The sequence below is a fragment of the Saimiri boliviensis genome, chromosome 7 (assembly GCF_048565385.1).
Source record: "Saimiri boliviensis isolate mSaiBol1 chromosome 7, mSaiBol1.pri, whole genome shotgun sequence".
NCBI classification, from domain to species: Eukaryota; Metazoa; Chordata; class Mammalia; order Primates; family Cebidae; genus Saimiri; species Saimiri boliviensis.
This window is the reverse complement of record NC_133455.1, coordinates 39,364,423-39,380,444: the sequence shown is the minus strand read 5'-3', so window position 1 is coordinate 39,380,444 and position 16,022 is coordinate 39,364,423. Positions and strand designations below refer to the sequence as shown.

The following is a 16,022-nucleotide window of genomic DNA, read 5'->3' as shown; positions in this document are numbered from 1 at the left end:
TGTCCCAGAGATTATGGTACATTGTGTCTTCGTTCTTGTTGGTTTTGAAGAACATCTTTATTTCTGCCTTCATTCATTGTTTATCCAGTCAACATTCAAGAGCCAGTTGTTCAGTTTCCACGAAGTTGTGTGGTTCTGAGTTAGTTTTTTTTTTTTTTTTTTTTTTTTTTGACTTCTTGATTATAGCCTAGTGATAGGTCTTGGGTCTGAACCTGACAGCTAAGCCACTCCTAGATTCTTAACCTGCAGAAACTATGAGATAATAAATGTGTGCTGTTTTAAGCTGCTAAATTCAGTGTGATGTTACATAGCAGTAGATAACTAAACCAGTAGCAAACAACTGGGTTAGACCTAAAGAGATTTTTCTTTTCTTGAGACAGGGTCTTGCTCTGTTGCCCAGGATGAGTACAGCTCACTGAAGCCTTGACCTCCTGTGCTCAAGCAATCCTCCCACCTCAGCCTCCCGAGTAGCTGAGACTATAGGCATCTGCCACCATGTCCAGCAAATTTTTAATTTTTTTGTAGAGACAGGGCCTTGCTATGTTTCCCAGGTTGGTCTTGAATTCCTGGATGCAAGCAATTCTACCACCTTGACCTCCCAAAGTGCTGGGACTTAGGAGTGAGGCGCTGCGCCTGGCCAACAGATTTCTTTTACTTTGGAAGTGCTAATACGAAAATCATACTGAAGTTACCAGTAAGTAGACAGCTTTGGTAATTGTAGCAACACATTTGTTATAATTTCACCTAATCGTGAGAAATTTGGTTGAATGGGATGAGGAATTATTATTATTAAATTATTATTATTATTTTTTTTTAAAGAGTAAAGAAGAGGAAGAAAGAGAAAGAGGAAGAGGGAGAGAGAATGGGGGTATTGCTTTGCTGCCCGGGCTAGAATGCAGTCTAAATATGGGTATGCCTATAATTGTCCTTAATAATGGAGACATGAAAGAAAATGAGGGAAGAGAATAACAAACAAGGAGCCAACCAACATTTCGTTTAAACTTCTAAGTTGATATGATGTGGTACTGATAAGAGTGTATATTTTGTGTAAAGTGGAGAGTTCTATAAATGTTAATTACGTTTACTTGTTCCAGATCTGAGTTCAAGTCCTGGATATCGTTGTTAATTTTCTGTCTCATTGATCTGTCTAATATTATTGTTGAAGTCTCCCACTATTATTGTGTGGGAGTCTAAGTCTCTTTATAAGTCTTGTATGTCTGGGTATTCCTGTATTGGGTGCGTGTATATTTAGGACCTTTAACTCTTCTTTTATCGTTATATAATGTCCTTCTTTGCTTCTTTTGATCTTTGTTGCTTTAAATACTATTTTATCAGAGGCAAAAATTGTAACTTCTGCTTTTTATTTATTTATTTTTGCTCTCTGGTTGGTTGGTAAGTCTCTCTCCATCCTTTGTTTTGAGTCTTTGTGTATCCTTGAATGTGAGATGGGTCTGGATGCAGCATACAGTTTTAGTTTTTTGTCCAAATTGGCTGTCTTTGAATTGAGGAATTTAGTCAATTTAAATTTAGAATTGATAATGATATATGTGAGTTTAATACTGTCATTTAATATTAGCTGGCTATTTTGCCCATTAGTTGATGTAAATTCTTCATTATATTGATGTTTTTTACTTTTTGGTATTTTTTAGAAAGGCTGATACTGTTTGTTCCTTTCTATGTATAGTGGTTCTTTCAGAAGCTCTTGTAAAGCAGGCCTGGTGGTGATGAATTCTCTGAGTGCTTGCTTGTTCACAAAAAACTTTATTTTTCCTTCACTTATGAAGCTTAGTTTGGCTGGATGTAAAATTCTTGGTTGAAAGTTCTTTTCTTTAAGGATGTTGAATATTGGTCCCCGCTCTCTTCTGGCTTGTAGGGTTTCTGCTGAGAGATCTGCTGTGAGTCTGATAGGCTTCCCTTTGTGGGTAACCTGACCTTTCTCTCTGGCTGCCCTTAGTATTTTCTCCTTCATTTCAACCCTGGTGAATCTGACGATTATGTGCCTTGGAGTTGCTCTTCTTGAGGAATATCTTTGTGGTGTTCTCTGTATTACCTGGAGTTGAATATTATCCTGCCTTACTACGTTGGGAAAATTTTCCTGAATAATATCCTGAAGCGTATTTTCCAGCTTGGATTCATTCTCTTCGTCACATTCAGGTACACCTATCAAGCGTAGATTAGGTCTTTTCACATAGTCCCATATTTCTTGGAGACTTTGCTCATTCCTTTTTATCCTTTTTTCTCTAATCTTGTCTTCTTGTTTTATTTCATTGAGTTGGTCTTCGACCTCTGATACCCTTTCTTCTGCTTGATCAATTCGGCTGTTAAAACTTGTGCATACTTCACGTAGTTCTCGTATTGTGTTTTTCAGTTCCATCAATTCACTTATTTTCCTCTCTAAATTTTGTATTCTTGTTGACATTTCGTCAAACCTTTTTTCAAAGTTCTTAGTTTCTTTAGATTGTGTTAGCATAAGTTCTTTTAATTCACAGGAGTTTCTTATTATCCATGTTTTGAAGCCTGCTTCTGTAATTGGAACACACTCGTTCTCCATCAAGCCTTGTTTTGTTGCTGATGAGGAACTGGGATCCCCTGCTGAGGGAGAGGCGTTCTGATCTTGGGCATTCTCAGCCTTTTTTGGCTGTTTTCTTCCCTTCGTTGTAGATTTATCCATCTGTGGTCTTTATAATTACCGTCTTTGTAATTGGGTTTCTGAGTGGACGTCCAACTTCTTGATTCTCAGCACCGAAATCTGAGCAACCCACTGCGCCGACCAAATCGGCGGCGTTAAGATGGATGGTGCTTTTCTGACTCTGCACCAAGAACCGACGCTCCGAGGCGCCGGCAAAACCGCCTCACCGGTCACAAGAGTCGCACTGGCGACCCGTGGGGCTCCTCCGCTGGGAATCTCCTGGTGCGTGAGCAACAAGAATTCATGTGAAGGTGTGGCGTCCTCTCGTTCTTTGCGTTTTCAGTGGGAGCTACAATCCCGAGCTGCTAGTGATCAGCCATCTTGGATCTCTCTCCCCCTGAGTTAGTTTCTTAATTCCAAGTTCTAATTTGATTGCACTGTTTTCTGAGAGACTGTTTGTTATGATTTCCATTCTTTTGCGTTTGCTGAGAAGTAATTTACTTCTAATTATGTGGTCAGTCTTAGAGTAGCTGTGATGTGGTGCTGAGGAGAATGTATATTCTGTGGATTTGGGGCGAAGAGTTCTGTAAATGTCTATTAGGTTTGCTTGTTCCAGGTCTGAGTTCAGGTCCTGGATATCCTTGTTGATTTTCTGTCTGGTAGATCTGTCTAATATTGACAATGGGGTGTTAAAGTCTCCCACTATTATTGTGTGGGAGTCTAAGTCTCTTTGTAAGTCATTCAGAACTTGCCTTATGTATCTGGGTGCTCCTGTATTGGGTGCGTATATATTTAGGATCGTCAGCTCTTCTTGTTGCAGTGATCCTTTTACCATTATGTAATGTCCTTCTTTGTCTTTTTTGATCTTTGTTGCTTTAAAGTCTATTTTATCAGAGATGAGAATTGCAACTCCTGCTTTTTTTTTGCTCTCCATTTGCTTGGTAGATCTTCCTCCATCCCTTTATTTTGAGCCTTTGTGTATCCTTGCATGGAAGGTGGGTTTCCTGGATACAACACACTGATGAGTTTTGGCTTTTTATCCAATTTGCCAGTCTGTGTCTTTTGATTGGAGCATTTAGCCCATTTACATTTAAGGTTAATATTGTTATATGTGAATTTGATCCTGCCATTTTGATGCTAGCTGGTTGTTTTGCTCACTAGTTGATACAGTTTCTTCATTGTGTTGATGCTCTTTACCATTGGGTACATTTTTGGAGTGGCTGGTACTGGTTGTTCCTTTCTATGTTTAGTGCTTCTTTCAGTTCTTGTAAAGCAGGGCTGATGGTGATAAATCTCTCAGTAATTGCTTGTTTGTAAAGGATTTTATTTCTCCTTTGCTTATGAAGTTTAGTTTAGCTGGATATGAAATTCTGGGTTAAAGTTCTTTCCTTTAAGGATGTTGAATATTGGCCTCCACTCTCTTCTGGCTTGTAGGGTTTCTGCCAAGAGATCTGCTGTGAGTCTGATGGGCTTCCATTTGTGGGTAACCCAGCCTTTCTCTCTGGCTGCCCTTAGCATTTTCTCCTTCATTTCAACCCTGGTGAATCCGACAATTATGTGCTTTGGGGTTGCTCTTCTTGAGGAATATCTTTGTGGTGGTCTCTGTGTTTCCTGGAGTTGAATATTGGCCTGCCTTGCCAGATTGGGGAAGTTCTCCTGGATAACATCCTGAAGATTGGTTTTCCAGCTTGGATTCATTCTCACTGTCACATTCAGGTACGCCTATCAAACGTACATTAGGTCTTTTCACATAATCCCATATTTCTTGGAGGCTTTGTTCATTTGTTTTTACTCTTTTTTCTCTATCTTGCCTTCTCGTTTTATTTCATTGAGTTGATCTTCAATTTCTGATATCCTTTTTTCTGCTTGGTCGATTCGGCTGTTGAAGCTTGTGCATGCTTTGCGAAGTTCTTGTGCTGTGTTTTTCAGCTCCATCAATTCATTTATATTCCTCTCTAAGCTGTTTATTCTCACTAGCATTTCATCAAACCTTTTTTCAAGGCTCTCAGTTTCTTTGCATTGAGTTAGAACATGTTCTTTTAGCTCAGAGAAGTTTCTGATTACCCACCCTCTGAAGCCTATTTCTGTCAATTCATCAGATTCATTCTCCATCCAGCCTTGTTCCGTTGCTGGTGAGGAGTTGTGATCCCTTGGAGGAGGAGAGAGGTTCTGGTTTTGGGTATTTTCATCCTTTTTGCACTGGTTTCTTCCCATCTTTGTGGATTTATCTACCTGTGGTCTTTGTAGTTGGTGACTTTCAGATGGGGTCTCTGAGTGGACATCCTGTTTGTTGATGATGAAGTTATTTCTTTCTGTTTCTTAGTTTTCCTTCTAACTGTCAGGCCCCTCTGCTGTAGGACTGCTGAGGTCCACTCCAGGCCCTGCTTGCCTGGGGATCACCTGCAGCAGCTGCAGAACAGTAAGGGTTGCTGCCAGTTTCTTCTTCTGTTATCTTTGTCCCAGAAGGACACCCACCAGATGTCAGCCTGAGCTCTCCTTTATGAGGTGTCTCTTTGGATATATGGGGTTCAGGGAGCTGCTTGAGGAGACAGCCTGTCCCTTATAGGAGATCAGGTGCTGAACCGTGAGCTCTGTTTTTTCATTCAGAGCTGCTGGGCAAGTACATTTAAGTCTGCTGCGGCGGAACTCATAACTGCCTTTTTTTCCTTGGTGCTCTGTACTGGGAAGGTGGGGCTTTATTTATAAGTTCCTGATGGGCTGCTGCCTTTTTTCAGAGATGCCATGCCCAGCGAGGAGGTAGCCTAGTCACAGTCTGCCAGCAGAGGCATTGCTGAGCTGCCGTGGGCTCTGGCTAGCTGCCATGTGAACTTCCTTTCAGTTTTGTTTATAGAGATATAGTTAGAATTGCCTCAGTAATGGCGGACTGTCTCTGTAATGGCAGACTGCCTTGGTAATGGTGGACTGCCTCGGTAATGGCAGATGCCCTTTCCCCCACAGAGCTGGACCATCCTGGGACCAGCTGTGCTTGCTGTGAAACTCTCAGTCCAGAGCGTTTCAGATTGCTGGTCTTTGTGGGGTGGGACTGGCCAAGCCAGATCACCTGGCTCCTGTTTCAGCCCCCCTTTTTTTGGTTGAACAGGTGACTCTGTCTCCCAGGCATTCCAGTCACCAGTTGAAACGGCGCCTGGATTTTTGTGAGTTTTTGTGTGGAGACCCGCTGCGCTGTTTGAAACAGCCATGCTAGAAACTCGTGGCACTTTTCCGCCCTGGAATCTTCTGGTCTGTGGGCAGTCCAGAATTCATTTGGAAACGTGGTGATGACTCACCCTCTGCGTTTTCGCTGGGAACTGCAATCCAGAGCTGTTCCTATTTGTCCATATTGGATCCCCCTGACCAATTTAAACTTTTTTAGAAATAGGGTCTTGCTGCGTTGTCCAGGCTAGAATGCAGTGGCACAATCCTAATTCACTGCACCCTCAATCTCCTAGGTTCAAGTGATCCTTCAGCTTCAGACCCTTGAGTAGCTGGGATTATAGGTGCAAACCACCATGCCCAGCTAATTTTTCAAAATGTTTTTTAAAGGTAATATCTCACTGTGTTGCCCAGGCTGGCCTCAAACTCCTGGCCTCGAACAGTGTTGGCCTCCCAAAGTGTTGAGATTGCAGGCATGAGTCACCGTGCATAGCCTTGCAAACTTCTTTTAATATTAACCTAATCCAAGCATAATTAGGAAAGTCCTCAGTGATGTCAAACAAGAAAATAAAATATAGCTGGGTGAGATAGCTCGCACTGGTAGTCCTAGCACTTTGAGAGGCCGAGGCAGGCTGATCACGTGAGATCAGGAGTTCAAGACCAGCCTGGCCAATATGGTGAAACCCCATCTCTACTAAAAATACAAAAATTAGCTGGAAGTGTTGGTGGGCGCCTGTAATCCCAGCTACTCAAGGGGCTGAGGTAGGAAAATCACTTGAACCTGGGAGGTGAAGATTGCAGTGATCTGGGATCATGCCAGTGCACTCCAGCCTTGGTGACAGAGTGAGAGTGTCTCAAAAAATATCAAAATAAAATAGTATACATGATTTGTCTCTAACTCGTCTTACTGAATGTGCCTGTGTATATGAGCACACATAATTGAGAATCTTTTCAGAGCTGAAATTAAGTTTTGAATTCTTTGTATTTTATTTTACATCAGTAGAATTTTGGGACTCTCATTTTGCCAAATAGTGTTTTTTTAAGGATAATTATGAATTTAATAGCAGCCTAACCTCTTTAGGGTTAAAAAAATAATGAATTTAGTTAAGGGACTTTTTATACCTTGGGGTAAGAATTTATATTTAGAGCATAGGTATATGCAATCCTTGGGGCGAGGAGTTGTGTACAAAGATGGAAAACACAGATATATGTAAATAACGAATGCAGAACAAAAAATAAGGGCTGCAGGCCGGGCGCGGTGGCTCAAGCCTGTAATCCCAGCACTTTGGGAGGCTGAGGCGGGTGGATCACCAGGTCAAGAGATCAAGACCATCCTGGTCAATATGGTGAAACCCCATCTCTACTAAAAATACAAAAAAAAGTAGCTGGGCATGGTGGCACATGCCTGTAATCCGAACTACTCAGGTGGCTGAGGCAGGAGAATTGCCTGAACCCAGGAGGCGGAGGTTGCGGTGAGCCGAGACCGTGCCATTGCACTCCAGCCTGGGTAACAAGAGCGAAACTCCGTCTCAAAAAAAAAAAAAAAAAAAATAAGGACTGCAAAGAAGGTATAGCAATGCCATATGAAGCACTGATTGTGGGACATGTAAAATAGACAATTCTTTCTTCTGTGATGGAACTTGGGGGAAGGGATTTTATGGAAGAAGAGTATTTGACTGTTTTTTTTTTTTGGAGATAAAGTTTCACCCTGTCACCCAAGCTGGAGTGCAGTGGCACGATCTTGGCTCACTGTGACTTCCGCCTCTCGGGTTCAAGCAATTCTGTCTCAACCTCCCGAGTAGCTGGAATTACAGGTATGCACCACCACGCCCAGCTAATTTTTTGTATTTTTGGTAGGGGGAGGTTTTGCCATCTTGGCCAGGCTGGTCTGAAATTCCTGGACCTCAGGTGATCCACCCGCCTTGACCTCCCAAAGTGCTGTTATTACAGGCGTGAGCCACTGCACCCGACCAGTGTTTGACTTTTAAGGATGAAGGGTATTTGAACAAAATGAGGGTGGAATTCCATACTGAGGACATGGTAAAGGCATGAAGATAGGAAAGGCAGAATAGGTTACAGTCCCATATCACAGGAACAAGAGGCTCTGTTGGGACTTTGATTCTTGGTATTAACCAAGATGCATTCAAAACTTGGTTTTAACTATATTGAGCTTCTTTAAAATGTTTTCTTTATATTAAAAGAATATCCTTTTTTTGAACAAAGGAGAACCTTTCACAAGCTTTTACAAAAGCAGTTATGGCTGTTGATTTTGGAGATATTCTTAAAAAGAAAAATATGCTTTGAAATGTAAGCATTTTGATTAAGAAAAGTTAATTTTGAACAAATTATTTCATATTTAATCACTTCACCACCCCCTCCCTTATAAACTATGCACCTTGAAATACCCAAATACTTTATTTTTATTTATTTATTGTTTTGAGATGGAGTTTTACTCTTGTTGCTTAGGCTGGAGTGCAATGGCTTGATCTTGACTCTCTGCAATCTCCACCTCCCAGGTTCAAGTGATTCTTCTGTCTCAGCCTCCCGAGTAGCTGACCACACCTGGCTAATTTTGTGTTTTTAGTAGAGATGAGGTTTCATCATGTTGATCAGGCTGGTCTCAAATTCCTGACCTCAGGTGATCTGCCTGCCTTGGCCTCCCAAAGTGTTGGGATTATAGGTGTGAGCCACTGTGCCTGGCCCCAAATAAATTCTTTTGGAAAGGCTGGAGTACCCAAACACTTTTTTTTTTTTCTCCTTGAGTCTTTGCATCTGTTACTCTGTCTACTGGAAACATTGTTTTCATCTCTTACCAAGTCTTACTTACTTTCTCATTCTTCAGAGCACCTTAGACATCATCTCTACTGAAAAGGCCTCTTGAACCTGCACAGTTTGTTTGGTAGCCTTTCTGTGTGGCCCATCTTTACCAATGTTTGCATATCCTAACAGTGCTTATCCTCTGTGTGTAATTGTTTATTTTTCTGTCTCTCTCACAAGCAGACAATACCCTCTTGAGGGTAGGGACTGAGTATTGTTTATTGTTGAATCCCTAGCCCCTAGCACAGTCCTGTTTCATAGTAAACAGTAAATGTTGCTTGCATGAGTGAAATTAGCTTTAAATTTATGGAGAAAATATGTTCAAATTAACTAAATCTGTTTTACTGTTGGGGATTTTTGCAGACGGAGCTTTATATTGTGTTTGTCATAAATCTACATATTCTCCTCTACCAGATGACTATAATTGGTATGTATTAAAATTCAATTGAAAAAATAATAGTATTATCTATATCTGAAATGATTTAATTTTATTTCTCGTTTTGATGTCGTCTGCTTTCTTTTCTCATTATTCTTTCCTTAGTTTTAAAAAATTATTTTAATGATTTTATTTACCCAGTATCTGCGCTTATAAACATCTTAAATAAAAATCATTATCATTGTGTTTCATTGAATACTTAATTTGTTGTAAGACAGACATACTTTAGCTTTTTGGAAAAGTTACTTAGTTTTTATAGGGTTCATATCTATTAGCTTAAGCCATTATTTATCTTTTCTTTTGCTTGATATTGAATAATCCTAAATTACACATATTTAATTTAACCACTTTATTTAGTGCTTACTCAATTCAGCCACCATAAGAACTAGGAATAACATATAACATTGTCTTTTTTTTCTCTGCAGCAGAGTCTAATGTGCAGAAACTGCAGCATTTTATTAAGCTGTGTTGTTTTTATCACAAATTATAATAAAAATATTTTCTTCTCTCTTGACACTAGTTTTATTTTTATTTTGTTTTCGAGATGGAGTCTTGTTCTGTCACCCAGGCTGGAGTGCAGTGATTTGATCTTGACTCACTGCAACCTCTGCCTCCCATGTTCACGTGATTTTCCTGCCTCAGCCTCCTGAGTAGCTGGGACTACAGGCGCATGCCACCATGCCTGGCTCATTTTTGTATTTTTAGTACAGATGGGGTTTTGACATGTTAGCCAGGCTGGTCTCAAACTCCTGACCTCAGATAATCTGCCCACCTGGGCCTCCCAAAATGCTGGAATGATGTACTGCACTCAGCCTTTTATTTTTATTTTTGAGACAGGGTCTCACTTTGTCACCTAGGCTGGAGTGCAGTGGCACAGTCTCAGCTCATTGCAGCCTCAACTTCCAAGGTTAAAGTAATCCTTCTACCTCAGTCCCCCAAGTAATTGGGACTAAAAGCATGTGCCACCATATCCGGCTAATTCTGTATTTTTTATAGAGACAGGGTTTTGCCATGTTGCCCAGGCTGATCTTAAACTCCTGAGCTCAAGCAATCTGCCTCCCTCGGCCTCCCAACATGCAAGGATTACAGATGTGAGCCGTCATGGCCGTCTTTTTATTTTTATTTTGGAGACAGGGTCTCACTTTGTTACCCAGACTGGAGTGCACTGGTACTATGTCAGCTCACTGCAGCCTCAACCTCCCAATTCAAGCCATCCTCCTGCTTCAGCAACCCCCCACCCCCTGACTGCCCCCGCAAGTACCTGGGACTACAGGTATGTGCCACCACACCTGGCTAATTTTTTGTATTTTTGTAGATACGGGATTTCACCATGTTGCCCAGGTTGGTCTCAAACTCCTGAGCTCAAGTGATCCTCTTGTCTTGGTCTCCCAAAGTGTAGGGATTACAGGCGTGAGCTATGGTGCCTGGCCTTGACACTAGTTGTTTTTTTTGTTTTTTTGTTTTTTTTTGAAGACTTGGGGTTTCTCCATGTTCAGGCTGGTCTCTATCTCCCGACCTCAGGTGATCCGCCCGCCTCGGCCTCCGAAGGTGCTGGAATTACAGGCGTGAGCCACGGCGCCCAGCCAACACTAGTGTTAATTGTACATCTAGTGAGTACTATGATAGTGATGAAATTGGAGTAGGTAACATTTTTTAACCTGGAAAGATTGAGTCATATTAGTGTTTTGTATTATATAAAACTACCTTTTCATGAAGAAATCATTTGACAGATTAAATGTTCTTTGTAGCCATGTTATGGTATTCAGTCTTGAAACCATGGCAAAACAATCTAATGCCTATTCTCTGTTAGCTACAAATGTATTTTGTTGTGGTATGTAAGCTGACATATTCTATGGGATGGTCTTCAGTTGTCTCCTATGTTATGGATACCAGGTTTGCCAATCCAGTGATGTAGTATCTTCTCTTTAGCTCTGCCTCTGACTCCTGAGTAGCTGGGACTACACGTGTGCATTACCATACCTGGCTATTTGTATTTTTAGTAGAGATGGGGTTTCGCCAAGCTGGTCTTGAACTCCTGACCTCAAGCAATCTACCTGCTTTGGCCTTACAAAGTGCTGGGATTACAGGCCCGAGCCACTATGCCAGGCCCAGAATGATTATTCTTAAAGCTAAAATTAGATGGGGCACTAATTTTAGCTTTAAGCTGGAGTGCCCACTGCACTCCAGCCTGGGTGACATAGCGAGACTCCATCTCAAAAAATAAATAAAAAATAAAAAAGAATAATCGTTTTGCTTTGCATACAGGATAACTTGATTCTAAAACATTCTTTTTTAGCAAAGTAGAGCTTGCTCTGACTTCTGATGGCAGGACAATAGTATGCTACCACCCTTCTGTGGACATTCCATATGAACACACAAAAGTATGTATGAGAAACTTTCTTGTAGTTTTTAATTTGCTGTTAGAAATGTGTACACTTTTTTATAGTATCCAAAGAGAAGTGAGTTGTCTGATTTTGTTTGTTTATATTTACTTTTGGCTTTTTAATTTTACTATTTTGATTTTTCTCTTACTTTTCATCTGCTTTCTTTACAGTCTTTTTTCCGAATACAAAATGAACCATTTAAATACAATTATGGCATCAGTTTTCTGGTCTAAAAAAATTTGGTAGATTTCTGGTTAAGGATTAAATACATCTAGTATAAAATTATAAAATGCATTGTCCCATACTACCTCATGTTATAATCTAGACAATTGTGGAAAAGTTGTATTTTAGAGTGCCGTTTCGTAACCTTTTTACTGTTGATGGTTCTGAAAATCTTTTTAAGGTTTGGTGAACTTCCTTTTATTTATTTATTTATTTATTTATTTATTTATAATGGGCCAAAAGGGATATATGTCCTGAATGGCATAGGTAGGTTTCTTTTCCCTTTTTTTTTTTTTTCCCCCGAATTGGAGTCTCACTGCATCACCCAGGCTGGAGTACAGTGGCATGATCTCAGCTGACTGCATCCTCCGCCTTCCAGGTTCAAGCAGTTCTTCTGCCTCACACTCCCCGAGTAGCTGGGATTACAGGCGCCCACCACACTGGGCTAATTTTTGTATTTTTAGTACAGACGGTGTTTCATTATATTGGCCAAGCTGGGTTCGAACCTCGTGATCCACCTACCTTAACCTCCTAAAGGGCTCAGACAGGTGTAAGCAATCACACTCCACCCCCTATTTTTTTTTAAGCCAAGTACTAGATAGAAGAAGATTCTGTATTATTTTTAATATAATTTATTTTTAGTTTGACCCAAGTCTTTTTATTTTTTTATATTGGAAATGCTTTCTCCTATTTCTTTTTTTTCTTTTTCTTTTTTTTTTTTTGAGACGGAGTTTCGCTCTTGTTACCCAGGCTGGAGTGCAGTGGCACGATCTCGGCTCACCGCAACCTCCGCCTCCTGGGCTCAGGCAATTCTCCTGCCTCAGCCTCCTGAGTAGCTGGGATTACAGGCACGCACCACCACGCCCAGCTAGTTTTTTTGTATTTTTAGTAGAGACGGGGTTTCACCATGTTGACCAGGATGGTCTCGATCTCTCAACCTCGTGATTCACCCGCCTCGGCCTGCCAAAGTGCTGGGATTACAGGCTTGAGCCACCGCGCCCGGCAATGCTTTCTCCTATTTCTTTAAGCCTCCTACTAGGAAATATTTGATTTGCTCTATTTTTTTTTCTTTTTTTTTTGAGGCAGGGTCTCACTCTGTCACCCAGGCAAGAGTGCAGTGGCACGATTGGGCTCACTGCAACCTCCTTCACTTCCTGGGATCAAGCGATTCTCCTGCCTCAGCCTCCTGAGAAGGTAGAATTATAGGCACCTGCCACCACGGTGGGCTGAATTTTGGATTTTTAGTAGAGACAGTGTTTCACCATGTTGCCCAGGCTGGTCTTGAACTCCTGAGCTTGGGTGATCTGCCCACCTCAGCCTCCCAAAATGCTGGGATTACAGCGGTGAACCAACACACCTGGCATTGATTTGCTTTTTGAGGAGGAAATAATAATTAGATGGTTTAAGTCATCGCAGTGCTGGTTGATTTCACAAATAATTTCTATATTCCTTTTTAAACTCACCATTTTGTCTCCCAGCTTTGTTAGGAAACAAAAGCCAGGTATCATAGGCACTAATCAAGTGCCTCGTTTGTTTCATTTATTTGGGCAATGTTAGGAAAAATAGGCCCACATCACTGAGTTTTGACCTATAAACCCTCCAGGGCACACCATGTTGCGCCTTTGTCCATTGTTACCTTGTTGTGTATATTCAGTTTATTTACTCTGTTTTAGCAGTCACACTAGGAATGCCAGGTCATTTTTCAGCAGCCAGACTCATCCTTATATGGCTCTTTATATCTTAGAATCCGATCCTCCTCAACTCTCAAAACTTTTCCACTGTACTTGTAGAACTTACCACCCTTGGCAAAATCTCTTACAAGCTTAACCTGTTCCAGAATGTTGCCTTCACCTTCTGACTCTAATAAAAACCTGGATGCTGTTTTCTCTCCCATACCCTTTTACCACTGGGCCTAAAGAGAACCATGTAGCTCCTCATTGTCAATCTAGATCCTTTCTCTTTCTTCCTAATGATTTCTAGCTTTGTAGCTTGTATCATCAAACTACATCATTTACTATCTTTCTTTATTGCTGTCACCTACCATCTACCAGGTTATTTCTCCTGCCTCACCACTGTGCACTTCCTTGACTATTGTAAGCTTGCTGTCACACTTTCTCCAATACTATTTTACGCTCATTCTTCATTACTTTAGTATCCATGTAGATGATCTAATACTGTGGTGTCTCACTTCATGATCTTCTCTCCCTACCTCAGCCACCCACTTCCATGGGTGGATTCCCTATGATTCCTTAGAGATGTTCTAATTACCAATAATTGCTACTCCTCATTCCCAATTTAAATTTTAAGAATTCTAATAGTTTACTACCAGTCCCTCTTGGGTCTCCCAGCTCCAAGAATTACTCATTCCTTCTTTGTAACCTGCATCCCTTGATCCATCCACTTTTTCACAGTCCCTCATGTATCTCCTACATTCTCACTCCCTCCTTACCCAGCACAGATTCATACCATTGTTTTTATCATCATTCCTCTGCATACATGCCCACCTCCCCTGCATCCTCTTTCTTTGTTGTGTTTCCTTTGTTTTGACAATTATCTTCTCTCCCACATCATCAATATTCCTCTCTCTAGGTGTTTTCAAGTAATCACCCCACTGCCACCATACGGACCACAACTCCCAACTGTTCTTCAACTATATTAGGCAAGCTCCTCCCTCAGAGATTTTTTTTTTTTTTTTGAGACAGAATCAATCTTCTCTCTCAGTTGCCAGGCTGGAGTGCAGTGGCACTACCTCAGCTCACTGCAACCTCCATCTTCCAGGTTTAAGTGATTCTCCTGCCTCAGCCTCCTGAGTAGCTGGGACTACAGGTGCATGCCACCACCCCCAGCTAATTTTTGTATGATGGGGTTTCATCATGTTGGCCAGGATGGTCTCGATCTCCTGACCTCATCATGATCCACCCACCTCGGCCTCCCTAAGTGCTGGGATTACAGGCATGAGCCACCACACCCAGCCCAGAGCTTTTGTATTTCCTGCTTCCTTTGCCTGGAATGTCTTTACCTCATAGTTTACTCCCTATCCTTAAGGTCTTTTTCCTTATTTGTTATCTTGTGTGACCTTCCTCGGCTACTGTATTTAAAGTTGTATGTATGTTCCTGCACTTCTTGTTCTTTGATTTACTCTTCGCAGTAGCATTTATCGTTTCTAGCATACTGGATGTTTTCTGGCTATCACCCACCACTAAAATGTAAGCTCCGTGCGGATGGGGCTTTGTGTGTTTTTTCCCCTGCTGTGTCTTCAGCACCTGGGATAACACTTTGAACTTGGTAGTTGTACAATAAATATTTTTCTATTAAATGAATAAAGTTGCTTCTACCTCTTCATGCTTAAGGGCTTTTTTTGTTTTAGGGCGAAGAGACATTCACATGAGACAGCATGGACTTTTTCGTTTGTTTGTCAAGCAATAAATTGTAGATTAAGTTGCAAAGTAAGAAACATTCTTGAGAACATGTTAGAGTAAGATAGGTTCTTTTTGCAGAAGCACAGTGGCGAGTCTCAGCTACATGGGAGAGTGAGGCAGGAGGATTGCTTGAGTCTAGAAGTTCTGGGCTGTAGGTGTTAAACTCCTGCATTCACTGAAAGGAAACAGGTAACAACCCAGAGTAAATGACTGCGTAGAAATAATGGTGCTGTATGCCGATTGGGAGTCCACACTAAATCGAGCGTCAATATGGTGACCTCCCAGGAGCGGGTACCACCAGATTGCCTAAGCAAGGGTGAACTGGCACAGTTCAGAAACAGAACAGGTCAAAACTTCTGGGCTGATCGGTAGTGGGATTTTACCTGTGAATAGGCACTGCACTCCAGCCTGTGCCACATGGTGAGACCCCATTTCTTAAAAAAAAAAGAAATGTTTTTTTGAATCCAGAATTACAAGTCTCATGTAGATCATATATAACAGTACACAAATATTCTCAAACATGACTTAAAATTCGGACTTGATTTTCTTCTTTTCTCAAGAGGTAGAGCTGCAAATCCAGTGGACCTGATGGTTCTTTGAGCCATGGAAAGATCCTCTGGTCATGTGTTGAAATATTAACTGAGATTGGCTTTAAGAAAGTTAAGATGATTGCATTTTGGATTTTCTGGTGATTCACTCATTGAATCTAAAACACGTTGCTTATTTTTCCTAGATACAAATAAAAAGATTCTTTTTTCCCACTTCTGCCAGATATATATTTTGTTAAAATATTAATATTAATATTAATATTCTGAAAATGTTTTTCTGGAACTTAAGATTTCTAGTTAGAGGAAATAAAGGTATAACCTCTTTGTTATTTGTTCTTGCATATGTTCCTTATGATGTTTGTTATTCCTCATAGGAAACATTCTGCTTTTTTAAAAATTAAATTTAATATTTAT

General features: G+C 40.9%; 1 protein-coding gene across 8 annotated transcripts in view; it reads left to right on the top strand.

Moving 5' to 3' along the window:
• The window catches only part of MRPL42 (mitochondrial ribosomal protein L42), a 76,831-nt gene that overhangs the window by 37,428 nt on the left and 23,381 nt on the right, over positions 1–16,022 (top strand). For 6 of the 8 annotated variants that reach the window (XM_074402431.1, XM_074402430.1, XM_039472378.2 and 3 more), the window contains exons 3-4: positions 8,963–9,026; positions 11,332–11,416. In XM_074402431.1, coding sequence (XP_074258532.1) covers positions 8,963–9,026; positions 11,332–11,416 — 149 coding nt within the window. Of the gene's footprint in view, positions 1–819; positions 911–8,962; positions 9,027–11,331; positions 11,417–16,022 lie in introns of all 8 variants that reach the window. The other 2 variants (XM_074402434.1, XM_074402435.1) reach the window with 2 other exon arrangements.